Source organism: Cervus canadensis, chromosome 12 (genome assembly GCF_019320065.1).
Source record: "Cervus canadensis isolate Bull #8, Minnesota chromosome 12, ASM1932006v1, whole genome shotgun sequence".
In the NCBI taxonomy this organism is placed as follows: domain Eukaryota; kingdom Metazoa; phylum Chordata; class Mammalia; order Artiodactyla; family Cervidae; genus Cervus; species Cervus canadensis.
In genome coordinates, this window is record NC_057397.1 from 72,047,206 (window position 1) to 72,066,128 (window position 18,923).

The 18,923-nt window shown below is 44.6% G+C and overlaps 1 protein-coding gene across 1 annotated transcript in view; it reads right to left on the reverse strand.

Moving 5' to 3' along the window:
- CPNE3 (copine 3) overlaps positions 1 to 15,914 on the reverse strand; it is a 47,072-nt gene extending 31,158 nt beyond the window's left edge. Inside the window, exons 1-4 of the mRNA XM_043483508.1 lie at positions 15,776 to 15,914; positions 2,169 to 2,308; positions 1,719 to 1,898; positions 103 to 177 (exon numbers count right to left, since the gene is read on the reverse strand). Of these exons, the coding sequence (XP_043339443.1) occupies positions 103 to 177; positions 1,719 to 1,898; positions 2,169 to 2,300 (387 nt within the window). The 5' untranslated portion in view covers positions 2,301 to 2,308; positions 15,776 to 15,914. The remainder of the gene's footprint in view (positions 1 to 102; positions 178 to 1,718; positions 1,899 to 2,168; positions 2,309 to 15,775) is intronic.
- Positions 15,915 to 18,923: the final 3,009 nt, after the last annotated feature.

An 18,923-nucleotide genomic window follows, 5' to 3' on the forward strand; every position in this document is an offset into this window, starting at 1 on the left:
GCCTGCTATAGAATGCCTGTCTGATATACACAGTCTCAGCTTGTCCTCTTGTGCTAAATCTCAGGAGGCAAAAGACAAGTATTTCAAAGGATCTTATTTTACCGTAATGCTCCCTCTCCCTGCAGGTCTGCCATTTTTAAGCGCCAGTGGTCGAGTTAGCTTCTTACTGGAAACAATCTGTTAAAATTGGAAAGTGATACAAAGAGTTATTTCACTTCAACATGTGAATGTTTAAACTAAACAGTTTTCAAAAGACTGTTGAGAAAAAAGTACACAAAGTTATCAGAAATGGAGTAAGTCCACTCCTTAAAGATTTAGAGATTACAAAATGCATCTGCACCCAATGGAAAAGACTTCCAAGGAGCCAATCCTGGTGGATAAAATCTCCCCAAACCACTAGTTTCTTCATCAACCATTTCAAATTCTTCCTTGTAAAGAAAAAAAAGGGGCAGATTTTCATCTCATATACATCTCATATACAAATCACTAAGCTGAAATGAAACTCCTATAGGTAACAGGGGTCACCTGTCAATTTTTCAACTGACACATAACTTCAATGTATAAACCTTATAAGACATCATTTTGATTAAAATAATAGAGTAAGCACAGATAGTCTCAAACAGGTATGTTTCTCCAATTTGCTATAATTTTAGATATACTGTGATTTTTTTCCAAAAAACAAATACTTCTTTAATTTTCTTTTTGATACAACTATCAAAGTTTTAGAAATCTGATCAGCTCCACGTTGTCCTTGAGACACAGGAAATACCATAATCTCCAAAAAAATTTCAACACTAAAAGATAAACTCGTAAAAGACAAATCTTAGATGTCAGCCACTGGAAAAAAATAACTCCTCCCCCTGAAAGTCCCATAAGCATGGTCACTGTCGCTCCTTAGAAGTCAAACCGAGTTGGGAGCACAATGGGGAGCCCACAGACACACCCCTGCTCCGACCCAACCTGTGATATCCTAGAAAGACAGAAAATTGAGCAACTACAATAAAATATGGTGAAAATTAAGCTAGAAGGAGTGGAGCAGACACGACATGAGCACAGTGGGGTGACCCAAACGACTCTAGGCTGTCAGAGAAGGCTTGCGAGGGGGAGCTGGGTTCACACCCAAGGCAAAATGAGGAGCAAGCCAGGAACAGGGGCTGTGCCGGGCTATCAAGGGGTCAGGAGGCATCGGTCACACAAGTCGGAACGTCAGAGAAGTTGCCGTCACCTTGACGGCACGTATGACCTAATCGTGAGGACAACACTGTACTGAAATCTATAAACAGACAAGCAGCTAGAGTAATGGTACTATTTATTGAAACGGCAAATGGAACATCTTTAACTCATAAGAACTAATACGCTTTGCGAAAAACCCTCGGTCCCTACCCTCATAAAAACTAAGATAAATTCCATGATGTTCAAGGCAAACATCAGCTCAGTTGCTCAGTCGTGTCTGACTCTTTGAGGCCCCATTGACTGTATCCCTCCAAGCTCCTCTGTCCATGGGATTTTCCAGGCAAGAATACCGGAGTGGTTTGCCACTTCCTACTCCAGGGGATCTTCCCAAGCCAGGGATCAAACCCAAGTCTCTGAACTGGCAGGCAGATTCTCTACCACTAGCGCCACCTGGAAAGCCCAACAATTAAATTAAAGAGAATTTATCAAAAACACCTAATGCTTTTGGTTCAACTTTAGAAAATATCTGTACTATCCATACTCACTTGTCCAAGGGTACATTCACATTCTCCTAAGAAGTCATCATCGCTCAGCTCGATGGTTTTGTTGTCGATGTCATAAATCCCAAATTTCAATTTCTGAACCACTTCAAAGTAGTAATCAATAATAAATGTCTTGGAGAATTTGGGATTCAAGCAATTCTTAATCCTCTCTGTGCGCTCAACCTATATTCACCCCACCAAAACAAAAAAAAGTTCTTCAGATCAAAGGTGCATTTGTTTATTATCTTTATATCCTACATGTGACTAAATATTGGCATGACAGCTAAAGGAAGTGTCTATATGTATATGAAATATTTCGCAATCAAGGACTAATTTGCCCGAAAAACTGCACTAACAGATGAGATGCTTTTATTTTTAACTTTTTAAATAAACTCTTCATATTGTCAAAAAAGCAATTCAGGTGACTTTTCAGCTGCAAGTTTTTAATATTACCTCATACCACTGTTGACCGCTGGTATTCAAAAATAACACACATAAAGGGTCTGACTTTGACCCTATGTCTTTATCCAAAAGATTGTCACAGGAAATATTCAGCTCCACCTTTGTGACGCACTGGGCAGCCATCTCTCGAGCTGTGAGAAAAACAAAGAAATGAGTAAGCCAGGGAAATGGTGCCTTTAAGAAGCACACGCATTTCTTGGGAATTCCCTCAAGGTTCAGCGGCTACGACTCTGAGCTCTCACTTCCGGCCCCGGTGCGATCCAGGACAAGGAACTAAGACCCCGAGAGCTATGTGAAGCAGCCAAAAAAAAAACAAAGAAAAAGGCACAGGCATTCTTAATGAAACACCTAAATTCTTCAGACACACAGTCAGAACAGGAAGACAGAGTGAACTTGCTGGAATGACTGTCGTCTGTGTCTCCAGGGGACTCAGATGTCTCAGATGTCTCCCATGGAAATCATACTGCTTCCGCCAGATTATCTTGCTGGGATAAAACTCATTTTACTGTGTGACAATAAAATGCAGCTTTTTTCAAGATGGCAAATAAGATATATGAATCTTCTTATCATTTCCCTGTACGTTTTACCCTTCAGAAAAAGTCCAAGTAAAATCGTGACCTTTCACTTAAAGGCAAACATAGCCTGCTGCTACACAACGAGACAGATGAAACCTCAACCTCAGTTTTATCTTTGTTTATTTGACAAAATACTGAGTGAGATGCTTGCTGTTTTCGAGGAATTTTGGCTAAGACCCAGACCTGGAGAATAAAAGACCCTCACACACCCCTCCACCCCTCTCTGCAGTGGTCCTCAAGCCTGGCTGCTCCTGGAATCGCCCGGGGCGCTTTCAAAGCCCCTGAGGCTGGAGGCCCGCACAAAGAGATGTGATCTAACTGGTTTAGGGTGCAGCCTGGGCGGCGCTCCTTGGATAACTTCCATGTGCAGACAAGGTTGACCAACTACCATCTACCGAGCACGCTCTGCTGCTTCAGTCGTGTCTACTTTTCACGGCACTATGGACTGCAGCCCACCAGGCTCCCCTGTCCATGGGGTTCTTCAGGCAAGGACACTGCGGAGGGTTGTCCCTCCTCCTCCAGGGGATCTTCCCGACCCAGGGATCGAACCAGAGTCTCGAGTGTCTCCTTCATGATGGCGCGTGTCCGTCGCTCAGTCGTGTGTCCGACTCTTTGCAACCCGTGGACTGTAGCCCGCCAAGCTTCTCTGCCCGTGGGATTCTCCAGGCAAGGATACTAGGAGTGGGCTGCCATTTCCTTCTCCAGGGGGTCTTCCCCACCCGGCGCTCGAACCCAGGTCTCCCACACTGCAGGGAGTCCCTTTATGGTTTGAGCCACTGGGGAGCCTGGGTCACTGCAGCCGGCGTTACCGGTGGTTTCTTTCCTGCTGAGCCCCTGGGGAAGCCCGAGCCACAGAGCATCCAGCAAACGAGCACGGCTTCCCTTTCCTCGAGACTTGCTGATAAATGCTAGAGCTGGCCTCACGTTCGCTCACCCCTGCTTGCCCCAACTCCCCGTCAGGATACAGAGCGGACTGGGGGGTGGGCGCTGGCCCTGAGACGCAGCGAGGTTGAGGGTGATCCCTTTCCTCCCCGAGCCAGGGGAATGAAAGGTATCAGAAGAGGAGGCGGGCACTGCACTCCCCAGCTGGAGGTCCACCGAGCTGGCAGTCTAAAGCAAAGTGAAGCTTTCGGGTCCTGGCGGTAGAAAAGCACCCCCTCCCTTAGAGCTGCTGGCAACGTCCATAGCATGTGGAGTGGTTCGTGCCCTTTGCTCTCCACTTTGAGCTGAAATGCTGAGAATACAATAGAACAAATCTACTCAGCGTCTTGCTATAGTCGAATGATTTCTGGGCTGTACAAAATGCGTGATCAGGTCTGAAACAATAAGGATTACTATTAGAAGGGGCTTCCCCAGTGGCCCTGAAGGTCAAGAATCCGCCTGCCAGTGGAGGAGACACAAGAGACGTGGGTTGGATCCCCGGGTCAGGAAGGCGGCCCGGAATAGGAAGCGGCACTGGTGGGTGCTAAGCTGCCTCAGTCGTGTCCAGCTCTTTGCGACCCTATGGCCTCTTGGGATTCTCCAGGCAAGAACACTGGAGTGGGTTGCCTTGCCCTCCTCCAGGGGATCTTCCTGACCCCGGGATCTAGCCCGCATCTCCTGCGCTGCGGGTGGATTCTTTTACTGCTGTGCCACTGGGAGAGCCCGGTGAGGATAACACTTATATGTAAAGTCAGTCTCATAGGAAAGAGACATCACACATCAGAAGACTGTTATTTTTCCCTTAACAATGCTCACATGAGAGATACAAAAGGACCGTGCCAGGCACACCTGATTATTTAGTATTAATAACCCGCTGACAGCTACACTACCGCAATGCAGCCAGGACGCGAATCTCCGCCATTAGCAGCGCTCCTCGCCCCGCCTGAAAATGACTCCAAACGCAGCATCGTTTTTATTAGAAACCCATCATGACTGAGTGGCAAATGGAAGAAATTACATGAACACACCGGTCTGAAACATTCTGAAAGCTTAACATTCATGAAAATGTTATTTTAATTTCCTTTCTAAGTAATTATCAAGCACAGAATAATTTTTATTCAATTATATTACAATGTTCAGCTTTTTAAAGAGCAATAGGCATTCTTTCACAAAGGAAGAAAATGAAGCAACTGTTTTGTATCCTTTAGTACGGAAAATAGGAGACGTGGCTGGGATAAGTGGTCAGGCAGAGGAAGGCAGGTACAGCTAAAGAGCAGGTCTGTGTCTTTCACTCCTCAAAAGAGCAGGATGATAGAGAAGATAGGAAGGGTCCCCAGGATTAGACAATGGCTTCTCTGATGCTACAGATTGCTTACTGGGGAGTCATCTGGTTTCTAAATCTGAATAGATTTAGATCCTAGAAAGAGGTCCTAGACTGAGATCCTAGAAAGCATCTCAGTCGTTCTCCAAGTCACCCGAACTTTCCTGAATCAACACTATATAACACAGATCAGTCAAAGGAACGGAAAATTAAGGCCTAATACCTTAGGTAGGACCCAAGGTGTGAAATTTAAGGCATATGGTTTTTCCCACGCTCTAGCTGAAAACCCTCCAGTCTTTCTGCTCCCTCCTTTCCATCTTCCCTCGCCGGCAGTCTGCCTCCGACAACCCCAAATCTCTCCAGGGTGGAGGCGCTGCACCTCCCTTCACCCACAGTCACGACTTCACATCTTCCGAGCGCTCCTCTGCCTACTGGAATGGTCTCCTAAGAGTCTTCCCACCGCCATCTTCCCTCAACTCACATCATGATTTTATCAATCTGATGAAAAAATAATAATAATAACCATTATTGGCTGCCCAGGGCGTGCCCGAGTCCACTCAGTTCTGCCTGGAATCCTCGGCCGTTTGCCGCTGTCGCATCCTACAAACAGCTGTTTCCGACAGTCGTGGGTTTGTGGCATGCTCAGCATATATTAGACACACTACCAAGTGTAGCGATTATTATTTTATTAAGTACTCAAGTATTTCAGTTGACTGTCTCAGCATTGGTGGCTTATTATTAAACAGTAAGACATAAAGCACCTTTTTCATCCTTGCTTATAAAGAACTGCTTGGAGAACCTCTGGGATTTACACAAAATGAATTTGCCAAAGGAGTCAGCTTTGACGACAGGTAACTGCTAATTTTCCTAAATCCTCTTGGTAGAGTTTATTTATCTGAGCGACTGCAATAGTTGCCCGGGGACCAGTGACAATAACACTGTTTGCCCTAGAGCCATTAGGAGGGAGGAGCCGGTGTCCACCCACCAGAGCCTCTAGCACACTTCAGTCTTGGGCTGCAAAATGAGGAGTGAGTGAAAGTAGCTCAGTTGGGTCCGACTCTTTGCGACCCCAGGGACTGTAGCCCCCCAGGCGCCTCTGTCCATGGGATTCTCCAGGCAAGAATCCTGGAGAGGGTTGCCGTTTCCTTCCCCAACTAAAGGAGGACTCTGGCAATACCAAAATGTCCTCAAAGGTTTCTCCTGGTTCCAGCATCATGACTCACTAATTGATACCCACAGTGCGTCCTGCATGACCTCCTCTGAAAGGGAACCGGGGCCGCCCCGGGGCGGCGGGAAGGAGGCCCAGCAGCATCGGCAGTGCATGCCTACACAAGGGCTCTCAGACTGCGTGACTCACAACAGCAACTGGGATCCCCGCCAAACACAGCGGAAAAGGGTCAGATGGCAGTAAGTCCCAGAGCTGCCACCCTACCCGGAAGCCCCAGGTCAAACCAACAGATGGGTATATTACGAGGTTACTATATACCTCCTGCTGCTGCTGCTGCTGCCAAGTCGCTTCAGTCGTGTCCGACTCTGTGCGACCCCACAGACGGCAGCCCACCAGGCTCCTCTGTCCCTGGGATTCTCCAGGCAAGAACACTGGAGTGGGTTGCCGTTCCCTTCTCCAACTATATGCCTATCACTGTACCAAGGACAGGGGGCTGGGGGTGGGGGTGCTACAACAACAGAAGATTACTCATTAGAAGAATACTGAGCAACCCAGTCATTCAACACAGTATCTTCCATGTGCTCTAAATGCAGAGGATGGAGGGATGCAAAAACAGGACAAAATAAATACCTGGCTCTCTCTGTATACAAAGATACACAAAACCGTGGTTCAGACAGAGCAACAGAACACCTCAGAGGCTTTTAATCCTCAAAACTGAGGATTAAGACTATATTCCACGACAAAAGTGTTTGCATTCATACTGTCCCTTGTTACTGGATTATTTTACCCCCTTAAAGTAGAGACTGGGGGAGCGGAGAAGGGAAGGACAGAGGGAAAGGAAAGACAGTTAACAATTCCACTCATCTGGATAATTTACGACTTTGCTTTTTGCAGTTTTCAAAGGGCTTCCAAATAATATATTTTATTCTGTGCTCTACCAAAAAAATCCTAGTGAATTGGCAGGACAAGGAGTGCTACTCTATGGTAAGAGGTCAAGACATCACAGCTGTAACTATAACAGTAACCCTGCGGATAACTAGATTGCCTCTGAATATGTCGATAATTTTTAGCACATTGTTAAGTTTTCAAAACAATGCAAGGTATCCATTTTAAAAAATGAACTAATCCAAAAAGGTTAATTATCCTAGATAAACAAGCTAATAAGTGGCAAGGCCAAAGAAACCACTCAGATTATGCCCCCCTCTTGCCAGAATGCCCTGAGGGCACCAAAGCCTCTAATTAATCATTATTTAATACAGCAGCAATATTCTCTAATTAATTTCCTTATGACTTTTTAGTTAGTGCATCAAATGTAATATTCAGCCTGACACAACTTAATGAATAGGATCATACAAAATTACAAGATTAATATTTATACTATAACTATTACTATATTCTGAAACAAATGTAAACAGAATAACAGTAGCTTGCCAAAGACTGGGAATAGCTGAAAGGTTTATATTCACATCATAGCAGTGTCTCTTCAAGACAGCCCACGAGACTATAAACTACTTCAGGCTAAGAAAACGTGTTCTCTGTAAAGTCCCCACACACGCAGAGCTACGTGGGGTCACGGGATCTCAGCGATCTCGGAGGGCACTGCTGGGCCCGCTTAAGGCGGCAAAACTATTCTCAGAACACACTGCACTTAACAGCCGAGACTCAGATCAAAAGACTCACAGTAAAGAAAAGTACACCGGGTCTGCCCAGTATTCAGAACACAGGGATGCCCGCATCTTTACTTAATCCTTGCCGTGGGATACTACGCATGGGGGTAGGGAATTAAGTACAGAAGCATAAAAACAGAGAGAAGGGCACGTGTTCCTTTCAGGGTGCCAAAGGAACAAGAGGAGCTCGCCGGGACGGCACTTCTGTGCCAGCCACCCCGCAAGAGGGCCAGCGCTGCAGTCAGTTTCTCTAGGCCTCGGGTTTCTTTCAGTCGTGAAAGCTAAAAGTCAAGTCAATCACTTTAACTCCTAAGGCTTCTTCCCGTTAATGTTCTACGATCCAAATTTAATGACAGTGAATAAGGCACTTGTTTAGAAACTGGTACTAAAGGAGTACCAGTTTGCTCCCTGGAAGGAAAGTTATGACCAACCTAGACAGCATATTAAAAAGCAGAGACATTACTTTGCCAGCAAAGGTCCATCTAGTCAAGGCTATGGTTTTTCCAGTGGTCATGTATGGATGTGAGAGTTGGACTATAAAGAAAGCTGAGCACACAACCTAGATGCCCATCAGCAGATGAATGGATAAGGAAGCTGTGGTACATATACACCATGGAATATTACTCAGCCGTCAAAAAGAATTCATTTGAACCAGTCCTAATGAGATGGATGAAACTGGAGCCCCTTATACAGAGTGAAGTAAGCCAGAAAGATAAAGAACATTACAGCATACTAACACATATATATGGAATTTAGAAAGATGGTAACGATAACCCTATATGCAAAACAGAAAAAGAGACACAGAAATACAGAACAGACTTTTGAACTCTGTGGGAGAAGGTGAGGGTGGGATGTTTCAAAAGAACAGCATGTATACTATCTATGGTGAAACAGATCACCAGCCCAGGTGGGATGCATGAGACAAGTGCTCGGGCCTGGTGCACTGGGAAGACCCAGAGGAATCGGGTGGAGAGGGAGGTGGGAGGGGGGATCGGGATGGGGAATAAGTGTAAATCTATGGCTGATTCATATCAATGTATGACAAAACCCACTGAAATGTTGTGAAGTAATTAGCCTCCAACTAATAAAAAAATTAAAAAAAAAAAAAAAGAAAGCTGAGCACAGAAGAATTGATGCTTTTGAACCCTGGTGTTGGAGAAGACTCTCAAGAGTCCCTTGGACTGCAAGGAGATCCAACCAGTCCATCCTAAAGGAGATCAGTCCTGGGTGTCCATTGGAAGGACTGCTGCTGAAGCTGAAACTCCAGAACTTTGGCCACCTGATGTGAAGAGATGATTCAATGGCAAAGACCTTGATGTTGGGAAAGATTGAAGGCAGGAGGAGAAGGGGATGACAGAGGATGAGATGGTTGGATGGCATCACCGACTCAATGGACATGAGTTTGAGTAAACCCCAGGAGTTGGTGATGGACAGGGAGGCCTGGCATGCTGCAGTCCATGGGATCACAGAAAGTCAGACACGATTGAGCGATTGAACTGAACTAAAGGAGTTCCTACTCCTTTAAAAATAATTTTTCTTAATTTTTTTAAAGGGGGAACAGAAAATTTTAAGAACCAAGAAGAGAAAAAAAAGAAAAAAGATACAGGTTTCCAAACTCCGCTTCCCACTATTGAAAAAGCTATATCTGAAAAAATGTATATATTTAGATACTTTCCCACTGAAGGAGGTACCTTCACTTAAAATTGTTATTCAATTCCCCATCCCAAGATGACTTGAAAAAATAATCCACGTCAACAAACAAAACAGAGGGCTCAGTCTATTAGGTACATGCAGCATAGTAAGGAAGTGAATTTTACGACCATCTACAGAATCTCAGATTAATAAACTCCAGTTCATATCATGGCAGGAATGAAGGAATCAGCTTCTGGCCACTGCTTGTTTTTTTAATGAACTTCCAGATTCTTCAATTACCCTGAATAAAATCTAAATCAACACTGTTGCTGATACTTGGACATGCAGAACGGGGGTCAGCAGAAGTTAATATGAAAGAGTTGTCACGTGATGCCCCTTTCTTTAAACTCAAGGAGTTAGTGCAGTTTTACCCTATCCAACCCACCACAAAGTGAGGAATCAGTTAAGGCCCCTTCCTTGATTTCTCTGGAAAATTCCTAAGATACACTGGCCTGATCTATCATTCAGTTTATTTACCATGTGCTTCAGGTGGTACTCTTTACTAATCCCCTGGTTGCTGTACACACATTTTAGAAATGTCACTGATTATTATACTTTCAAGCATATGAAATGAACAGTTCACCATAAGCAGTGAGTGAAGTGTTAATAAAAGAAGTAATGATAACATCACATTGCCTCACCCTATGAAACATGCATCTTGGCAAAGTCAGCTACAGAGTATACACGCCTTTCCCCACCTCCAGCGGATCTTTCTGGTAGCTCAGGTGGTAAAGAATCCACCTGCAATGCAGGAGACCCTGGTTTGATTCCTGGGTTGGGAAGATCCCCTGGAGAAGAGATAGGCTACCCACCACAGTATTCTTGGGCTTCCCTTGTGGCTCAGCTGGTAAAGAATCTGCCTGCAATGCGGGAGACGTGGGTTTGATCCCTGGGTTGGGAAGATCCCCTGGAGAAGGGAAAGGCTACCCACTCCAGTATTCTGGCCTAGAGGATTCCACGGATTGTATAGTCCATGGGGTCACAGGGAGTCGGACATGACTGAGCAACTTTCACTTTCACTTATACATACCTTACCTACTAAGTGAGTCACCTTTTACCAAAACTGCTTTGATAAAAATCAGATCTGCATCACCTGGCAGAAAATTCCAGAATGCTCAACTGAAAACTTAAGGTCCCCTGGTGACTCCATGGTAAAGAGTCCGCTTGCTAATGCAGGAGATGTGGGTTTGATCCCTGGGTTGGGAAGATCCCCTGGAGAAGGAAATGACAAACCATTCCAATATTCTTACCTGGAGAATTGATGGACAGCGGAACCTGGCGGGCTACAGTCCAAGGGGTTGCAAAAGAGTCAGACACAACTTAGCAACTAAAAAGCAACAAAGACTCAGTAAAGCTGCTTGCCAGATATTCAGCACTCCTTGGATGTTATATTAAGGCACAGCAACCTACTGGAGTTCCTTGGGGTTCTCACTTCCCTCAGAGCATTTTAAAAACTGCCTACCTTTTTCAATCTCCCAGAGGCTGGACCAGCCATCAGAAGGTCTCACCCTTCGTATTACCCAACGATGCCCAATTCTGAAACCATGCTTTCTAAAACCTGGCTCCCTCATTTCTCCTCTTAGCTGGGCACAGGTACTATTTAATTAGGCAAGATATGTGTTTTCACATTTTAACACTACATGCTCCTCTCTCGTTCATGGTGAACAGTGATAATGAAAAATCTTTCCTCTTAGAGCTGCAGCAATGACAAAGTTTAAAACCTTCCTTAGTCCTCAAGGTTTAAAAGTTTGTAATGTTGAGAAAGGACTTGGGATGTTATACATTTCCTGATTTCAAGAATATTCGTTTTCTGGATGCCAAGCACACACATTTCATCGGTTTTAACTTTCTGGCCAACCACTTTCTATTTGCCAATCATGAAGAGTTTAATAGTGCTGTTCATTCACTCCACACTCATTCAACAAATACAGAACGCCTGTGTGTCAGACACTATTCTAAGGGATTAGGAGACAACAATGAACAAAGCGGACAAAGATCCCTCCTTTCCTGTGATTCCACTGTAGGGAGATATCCAGTGTGCTAGGTGAAGGTAAGTGCTAAAGACAGAAATAAAGCACAGAGGGGAACAAGAAGTACTGCAGATGGGTGTAATATTTATATGTTTATCAAGTTATTTTGACAACATCATTGAAAAAAACTTTTTAAATTTTCCCTTCTTTTTAAGAAAATCCTGACTACTAAGCAGATTGTACACTGTTTTTTTTCGTTAAAGGTTTTTAGGGAAGATAAAACCTTAAACTGGGAGTGTGGATGTGAGGTTGTATCTAACAAGCAGTGCGTTATGAAAGTGTGTGATAAAGGTCCTGCCGGTGAAATAACATGCTGGAGAAGAGCTGGAGACTTGGGTTACTTCCTACATGGCTCGCTCAAGGGGTGTTCTTCCCTTGGACCTGGAATGCAGTCTCTAAAGAAACACTTTGTTCTTACAAGGTAATTTACATATTTGCTTTCTGTTGAAATAACTGCAAATGTTAAACCTAACAGTTGCTTTTGTCTTATGTAGCATCATATATATTTAGGTTGTATATTTTTATTGCTGCTGTTGTTTAGTGACTAAGTCACGTCCGACTCTTTGGTGATCTCATGGACTGTAGCCCGCCAGGCTCCTCCGTCCAGGGGATTTCTCAGGCAAGAATACTGGAGTGGGTTGCCATTCCTTTGCCAGGGGATCTTCCCAACCCAGGGATCAAAGCCGCATCTCCTGCATTGACAGGTGTATTTTTTTTAACCACTTAGTCACCAGGGAAGCCCGCTTTTTTTTTGTTTTTAATATAAAATAAGTCAAATACCAAGAAAGGCGGTGAGGGAGGGAAGACAAGTTTCTCCTTACAGTTTCAGATATCTATTTTAACATGTCCCATCTATCACCTTAGGGTCTAGAGATACCTATTTTAACATGTCCCATCTATCACCTTAGGGTATAGAGACACGGTAAACTAAATTCTCAAAATACTGAAGTAGCCTGGTGACAACACATATCGCAACCACACTTTTGCTTTGGTAATTTTCACAGGAACCAGACATAATATATCCACTTGGTACATCCAAGTGTACCATCCATTTCAAAACTGAAATTACACACATTTCAAAATTATTTGCTAAAATGAATATGTAGTATTTCCTTCTATTTTTCATGGGGAAACTGTGTTAGTATGCTAGCCATCTAATTTATATTGGTAAATCTGACTATCACATAGACTAATTTTAACATCTTTTTAAAAATTATGACTGCATATTCACGAGCTGTTCTATATTAAAAGAGTAAACAGTCTCTCCAAAAGAATCCCATTCTCTCCCCGTTTCAGCTTCCAAATAGATTTAAATGAGAATAACTGGCTTAAATGTAGGTATAATCTTACTTAAATATACATAGTGGTGATCATTTTATAATGTAATGTATAAAAATATTGAATCACCGGTGCACCTAAAATTAACATAGTACTGTAGATCAATTATACTTCAATTAAATAAATAAAATGTATATATGTCTGCCTTTGATCATCATATTAGAAACTCAAATAATATAGTCAAATCAAATCTATGATACTTTAGTTTTAGGTGTTAATTTAAACCTTCTTCTCGGCCAAACTTTTACTAAACCTTCTACCAAATATTCTACTTAATCGTCTGGACTTTAACCAATTAGCAATCCTTATAAGGTAAGAAAGAACTGGAAGGGAAAATATTGGTGGGAAGGAAGCTGGCCTGTAGGGTGAAGGTAATAATGGGTAAATTAAAGGAAAGGCCAGATTTGGACTCTTCAACTTGTTGAATGCCACCAGCAGAAGTAGTATTAACCCTTGCTAAGAGATCTACCTAAAAGATCATGCTTTTGAGGCGCAATAGTAGCTAATCACAGTTCCTTAAAGGTCAAGTGTTATTTAATCCAATTTCACATCCTACACTAACTCTCTAGGTTTTGCTGACAGGCATATTTTCCAGTATAGTAAATCACTGGCTAAATAAAGTTTTGAAAAAAGAAAGAGAAAAGTAAATTATAATAATAGTAGGCAGAAAAAAAATCACAGGACTCACCAGAAACAAAAGAGGGCAAGTAAACTATGCCTAAAGCGACACCAAGAACTGACAGGAGCCAGGCTGCAGTATGAACTGGGTGCAGTATGAACCCATGCTACAGAGGAAATACTCAGGGGAACAGTGCTAGCGCTGTAAAGAGGATATACAAACTTGTAACACTTAGGCTGCTTTAAATTTAAGTGGAAATGAAGATCATTGTCTATAAAGTGTCCACAGCTATAGGTAAAATTAGGAGAGGTGACCAGTCATTTATCAACCCTTAAAAGGCAAAAAGATGCTTTGTTTTCCCCAACCTAAACTCTCCTGTCCTTCTCCTTTCTTCAGGCGTTGGATCTGAGAGAAGAAATCCTGAAAGAGAACCGCACAGTTGACAGGGAGGTCGTGCCAGGCCCTGTCGAAATGCGCTCGCCCTCATGGGCGGGGAGCTTCAGCACGGTCCCATCCCAGACACCTCTCAGAATGTTTGCAGCCCAGAGTGGGATGTGTTTTTCCAATTCATCAGCTATAACGAACTGCCTTTTAAAAACTTCTCATGAAAGCAAAAGAGCGGCCCTCAGCACCACAGATTAATCCATTGGCGTGCCTACAATTGCCAGCACCCGTGCCATCTGTCCTGGTTTCCGTTCTGATTCTTTTCTGCCCCCCTCTACCTGTGCTCTCGGTCCACACAAGTTGTGTCAGGCTCCGGCTGGCAGCGCTCAGAGGTGCAGTTTGCTGTCCACAATTAATAACAGCGGGATATATGTTGCTATATATAGTTCACCACTATGTGCCAGACACTTTGCTAAGTGTGGTCCAAAAATGATCTTATTCAATCTTCATAACAACCCTATGACATAGGAGGTATTTTATCTCTATTTTACAAGTGCAGAGACAGGCCCTAAAAGGCTAAGCAACCCGCCCAAGGTCATACAGCTAACAAATCTCAAAGAATAGATCTCAAACCTAGGTATCCATCTTACCCCAAAGAGTAATAATATTCTTCGTTGTTGTTTAGTCGCAAAGTCGTGTCTGACTCTTTTACGACCCCATGGACTGTAGCTAGCCAGGCTCCTCTGTCCATTGGATTTTTCCTGGCAAGAATACTGGGGTGGGTTGCCATTTCCTTTTTCAGAGGATCTTCCCAACCCAGGGATCGAACCCTCCTCTCCTGCATTAGCAGGATTCTCTACCACTGAGCCATCAGGAAACCCCAATAACGTTTTTTAACATTAAGCCATAAAGGCTGGGTGCAGAAATCATACAGATCTGAATTTCAGCTCTAATGCCACTACCACTTAACACTTGTGCAATTTGGAAATGTATGCAATCTGAGTTTCCTCGAGTATGAAATGAAATAGCAACACTACTTAAGCTGATGGCTGCGAGCACTAAATGAGCTAACACACACGAAAGTTGTCCAGCAGGGTTTGTGCGTCCTGTAACCAGTACTCGGCGCACTCAGTGCCGCTCTTCCTCCTACCTGATTAGCAGTTACAGAGGCAGCCACGAAAACATAATCCCGAGGATAAACAGAAAGTGTGGATCACAGGCAACGTCAGTGATAGGTTTGCTCGGTCTCCCAGAGGTTCTGGTAATGCAAAACAAACCTAACCGCACTTCCTCCACGCCCTCGGTGAGCCCAAAACACTAAACATCAGAAATTCGAAGCTGGAGCCGGAACTGGAGCCGCTAGGATACGCCTTCCCGCAGCCTCCTGTGTTATCCCCAGACGGAGTCACTTTTGTCCACCCCACGATCTGGAAGCTCCCCTAGGGTCCTCCGTTACCCAGGCGCGCCCCGCTCCCCCCGGTACTCAGGAAGCGCAGAGCGGGCCGCGAGTCCGCGTCTCTCCCCCGGCCGCAAGCCCACGGGGGAGGCTGGGGGGTCCCGGGCAATCGACGCTAAGCGCAGGCGGCGCCTCGCGGCCAGGAGCTGAGCCCGGAGCTCCGGCTGCCCCGGGAGACGCTGGGCAACTCTGGGCCTGGGCCGGTCTCCGACCGCGCGTCCAGCGGCTGCAAAGGCCCCAGGCGCCCCGCCGAGTCAGGGCCGCGCGGAGCCCAGGATGCGCCCGCAGGGTGAGGGCGGCCCGGCCCAGTCGCGCGGAGCCCCCGGGCCCGGCTCTCCCGACCTGGCCCCTTCTCCTCCCCAGGGGACCACTGGGTTCCGGGTGCCCCGCCACGCCGGGCCCGAAGCAAAGGAGAGTCCGCACTCACCGCTCGGCCACAGGGATGGGAGTCACTCCGTAAGGAACGGGAAGGCGGACACCGCACAGTCTCCCCGCCGCGGTGAGTCTAAGGAAACCCTGGGGATCGGCCGAGGGGCGGGGCAGGGCCGAGGGGCGGGGCGAGGAAGGGCGGGGCTGGTGGGTGGGCGGGGCCGGGGCAGGCCGGGGCGGGACTGAGGGGCGAGGCGAGGCTGGGGCCGGCCGAGGGAAGAGGCGGGGATGGGGGGCGGGGCCCGGACAAGGGGCAGGGCGGGGCTGATGGGCGGGGCGGGGGCCCGGTTGAGGGGCGGGGCGGGGCTGAGGGGCGGGGCGGAGCTGAGTCCGGCTCCGCCCACCCCGGCCACTACCTGCCGGGAACTCTGATTGGTTTCTTACTGAAAACCCCTAGTCGACTTCAGGCCTTTAAAAGTAAGTTATCCGGTACACCAAAATAAATTCCTGAAAATATAAGGATTTACATTTGAGAAAATTTAGACCACATGTGAGCCAGGAAAGAATAAGGTTCAGCATGAAAGTAGACAAGTACTAACTCCTAACCTCTATTACGTTGAGAAGGCTCTTGAGAGTCCCTTGGACTGAAAGGAGATCAAGTCAGTCCATCCTAAAGGAAATCAGTCCTGAATATTCATTGGAAGGACCGATGCTGAAGCTGAAACTCCCATCTTTGGTCACCTGATGCAAAGAACTGACTCATTGGAAAAGACCCTGATGCTGGGAAAGATTGAAGGCAGGAGGAGAAGGGGACGACAGAGGATGAGATGGTTGGATGGCATCACCGACTCAGTGGACCTGAGTTTGAGTAAACTCCAGGAGTTGGTGATGGACAGGGAGGCCTGGCATGCTGCAGTCCATGGGGTTGCAAAGAGTTGGGCACGACTGAGCGACTGAACTGAACTGAACCACTGTTAGTTAGAGTGCTTTCAATGTGCACACTATCGGAATTATTTGATATTCTTAATTTCATTCAGTCCTCACAGTTTTGTGACGTATTTAGTGCCATTATCCCCATTTTGCAAATGAGAAAAATACGACTAACTTGAGATTTGATAGCTAAGTAATTGGCCTACTGCCCGAATTCACAGATTCAAAGTAATCTCTAATCACACCACCTGACTGTGACTTGATGCTGCCTGAGATAAAACAAATTATCAGTATTATGGGAAACATTGCTACATTTGACTACTTCAAATTTGAACTTCCGCCCAAGAAAAACGGGGCCAAGATCAATAGGCAAACATTAGAAAAAATATTTGCTACAAACCTAACTTTCAAAGAAAGGGTTAGTATCTTAAGTATAAATTGCTTTCAAAAAAATAGAAAAATGGGCAAAGGATAATTTTTTTAATTACAGAAGACATGGAAAAGTAAATGAAGAAGTACAGATTTCTAAATCAAGCTTTTCTTTTAATCCAGAAATATGCAAAGTAAACACTTCAACATAATTGTACCAAAGCAAGTGAAGATTCTTTCGTTTATTCAACACCTCCGGGTCCTTGTTATGTGCCAAGCATTGTTCTATAGAGACCTGATAAACTAGTGACAAACAGAAGCTTCTATTCTAGAGGGAGAACAAATAATAAGTTATTTAAAAATAATAATAATAATAATAATTTCAGATAACCATAAGTGCTGTGAAAGAAAAATAAAAATGGAGTCGGTGTTGCTAAAAGAGCTTCCTAAAATGGAGCCAGGAACCCTTGAGGGAGTGAGACATGCACATCTCAGCTCAGGTGGACTCTTAATAGGAACATCTAGACCATCTGCCCAAAGTCCATGAGACTCAAGGTATTTATCTGACCCTAGTGATAGCTCCCCATTAAGAACAAATATCTTCTTTTCTGCATCAGAATCAGCCATAATTCTCACCAGACAACTTTAACAACCTCGTAGTATCTGCCTTTATAAGCCCCTGACTCTTTCTCTCCAGAAGCACTCTTCTGGTTTTTACCCAAATCCCTGTCTCCCAAATTGCAATTCCTAAGGCCCTTGAGTAAAGCTCTTTGTTGCAACCTTGACTTGAGTTATTGTTCACAGTATTATAAGGAAAATAATACAGAGTAATGTGATAGAAGCTATGACAAACCTAGAGAGTGTGTTGAAAAGCAGAAACATTACTCTGCTGACAAAGTTCCGTATAGTCAAGGCTCTGGTCTTCCCAGTGGTCATGTACAGTTGTGAGAGCTGAACCATAAAGAAGGCAGAATGCCAAATAACGGATGCCTTCGAACTGTGATGCTGGAGAAGACTCATGAGAGTCCCTTGGACATCAAGGCGATCAAACCATTCAGTCTTAAGGGAAATCAACCCTGATTTCCTTCCTTGGAAGGAAACTAATGCTGAAGATGAAGCGCCAGTATTTTGGTCACCTGATGTGAAGAGCTGTCTCATTGGAAAAGTCCCTGATGCTGGAAAGAAATTGAGGACAGGAGGTAAAGAGGGCTTCAGAGGATCAGATGGCTGGATGGCATCACCAGACGCAATGGACATGAACTTGGGCAAACTCCAGGAGATGGTGAGAGACAGGGAGCCCTGGCGTGCTGCAGTCCATGGGGTCACAAAGATTCAGACACGACTGGGTGAATGAACAACACCGCAATGTGATAGAAAGGGACTGGGGGATAATGAGAGCCTATTCAGACAGGGACGGTCTCTCGAAGGTTATGAAGGAAAGAGAAGTGTCTTATTTTGATTTGACTAAAAGATTGGTAAAAACAACCTTTCTGTTTTGGTTTTTATTCTGTTTTTACAGTAAAGTGAAGGTCCTCCGGTACCATTAATTTTGTTTCAAGTTTCAAAATTTCCAGAATACATAATATCAATACCTAACTTTCATGACCTTTGTCTCCACTAACATTGGGAGCAGAGACAATGAAATGGTTTTGTACTTTTGGTACACAGTAAGCATTCTCTCATTTAAATGGACAGTGCCATAGCTGATTAACTTATTTATTCTTCTCAAACTATAGTCTTAATTCCATTCTACTTTTGTACTTCTTTATGCGCCCATTTATTCAACATGTATTGAATGATTATTATGTATCAGACATAACAAGTTTCTAGAAACAGAACAAATAGACATGGGACTAAAGGGATGAAAAGGGATGCTAAAATGAATAAGAAATACAAAAAATACATAT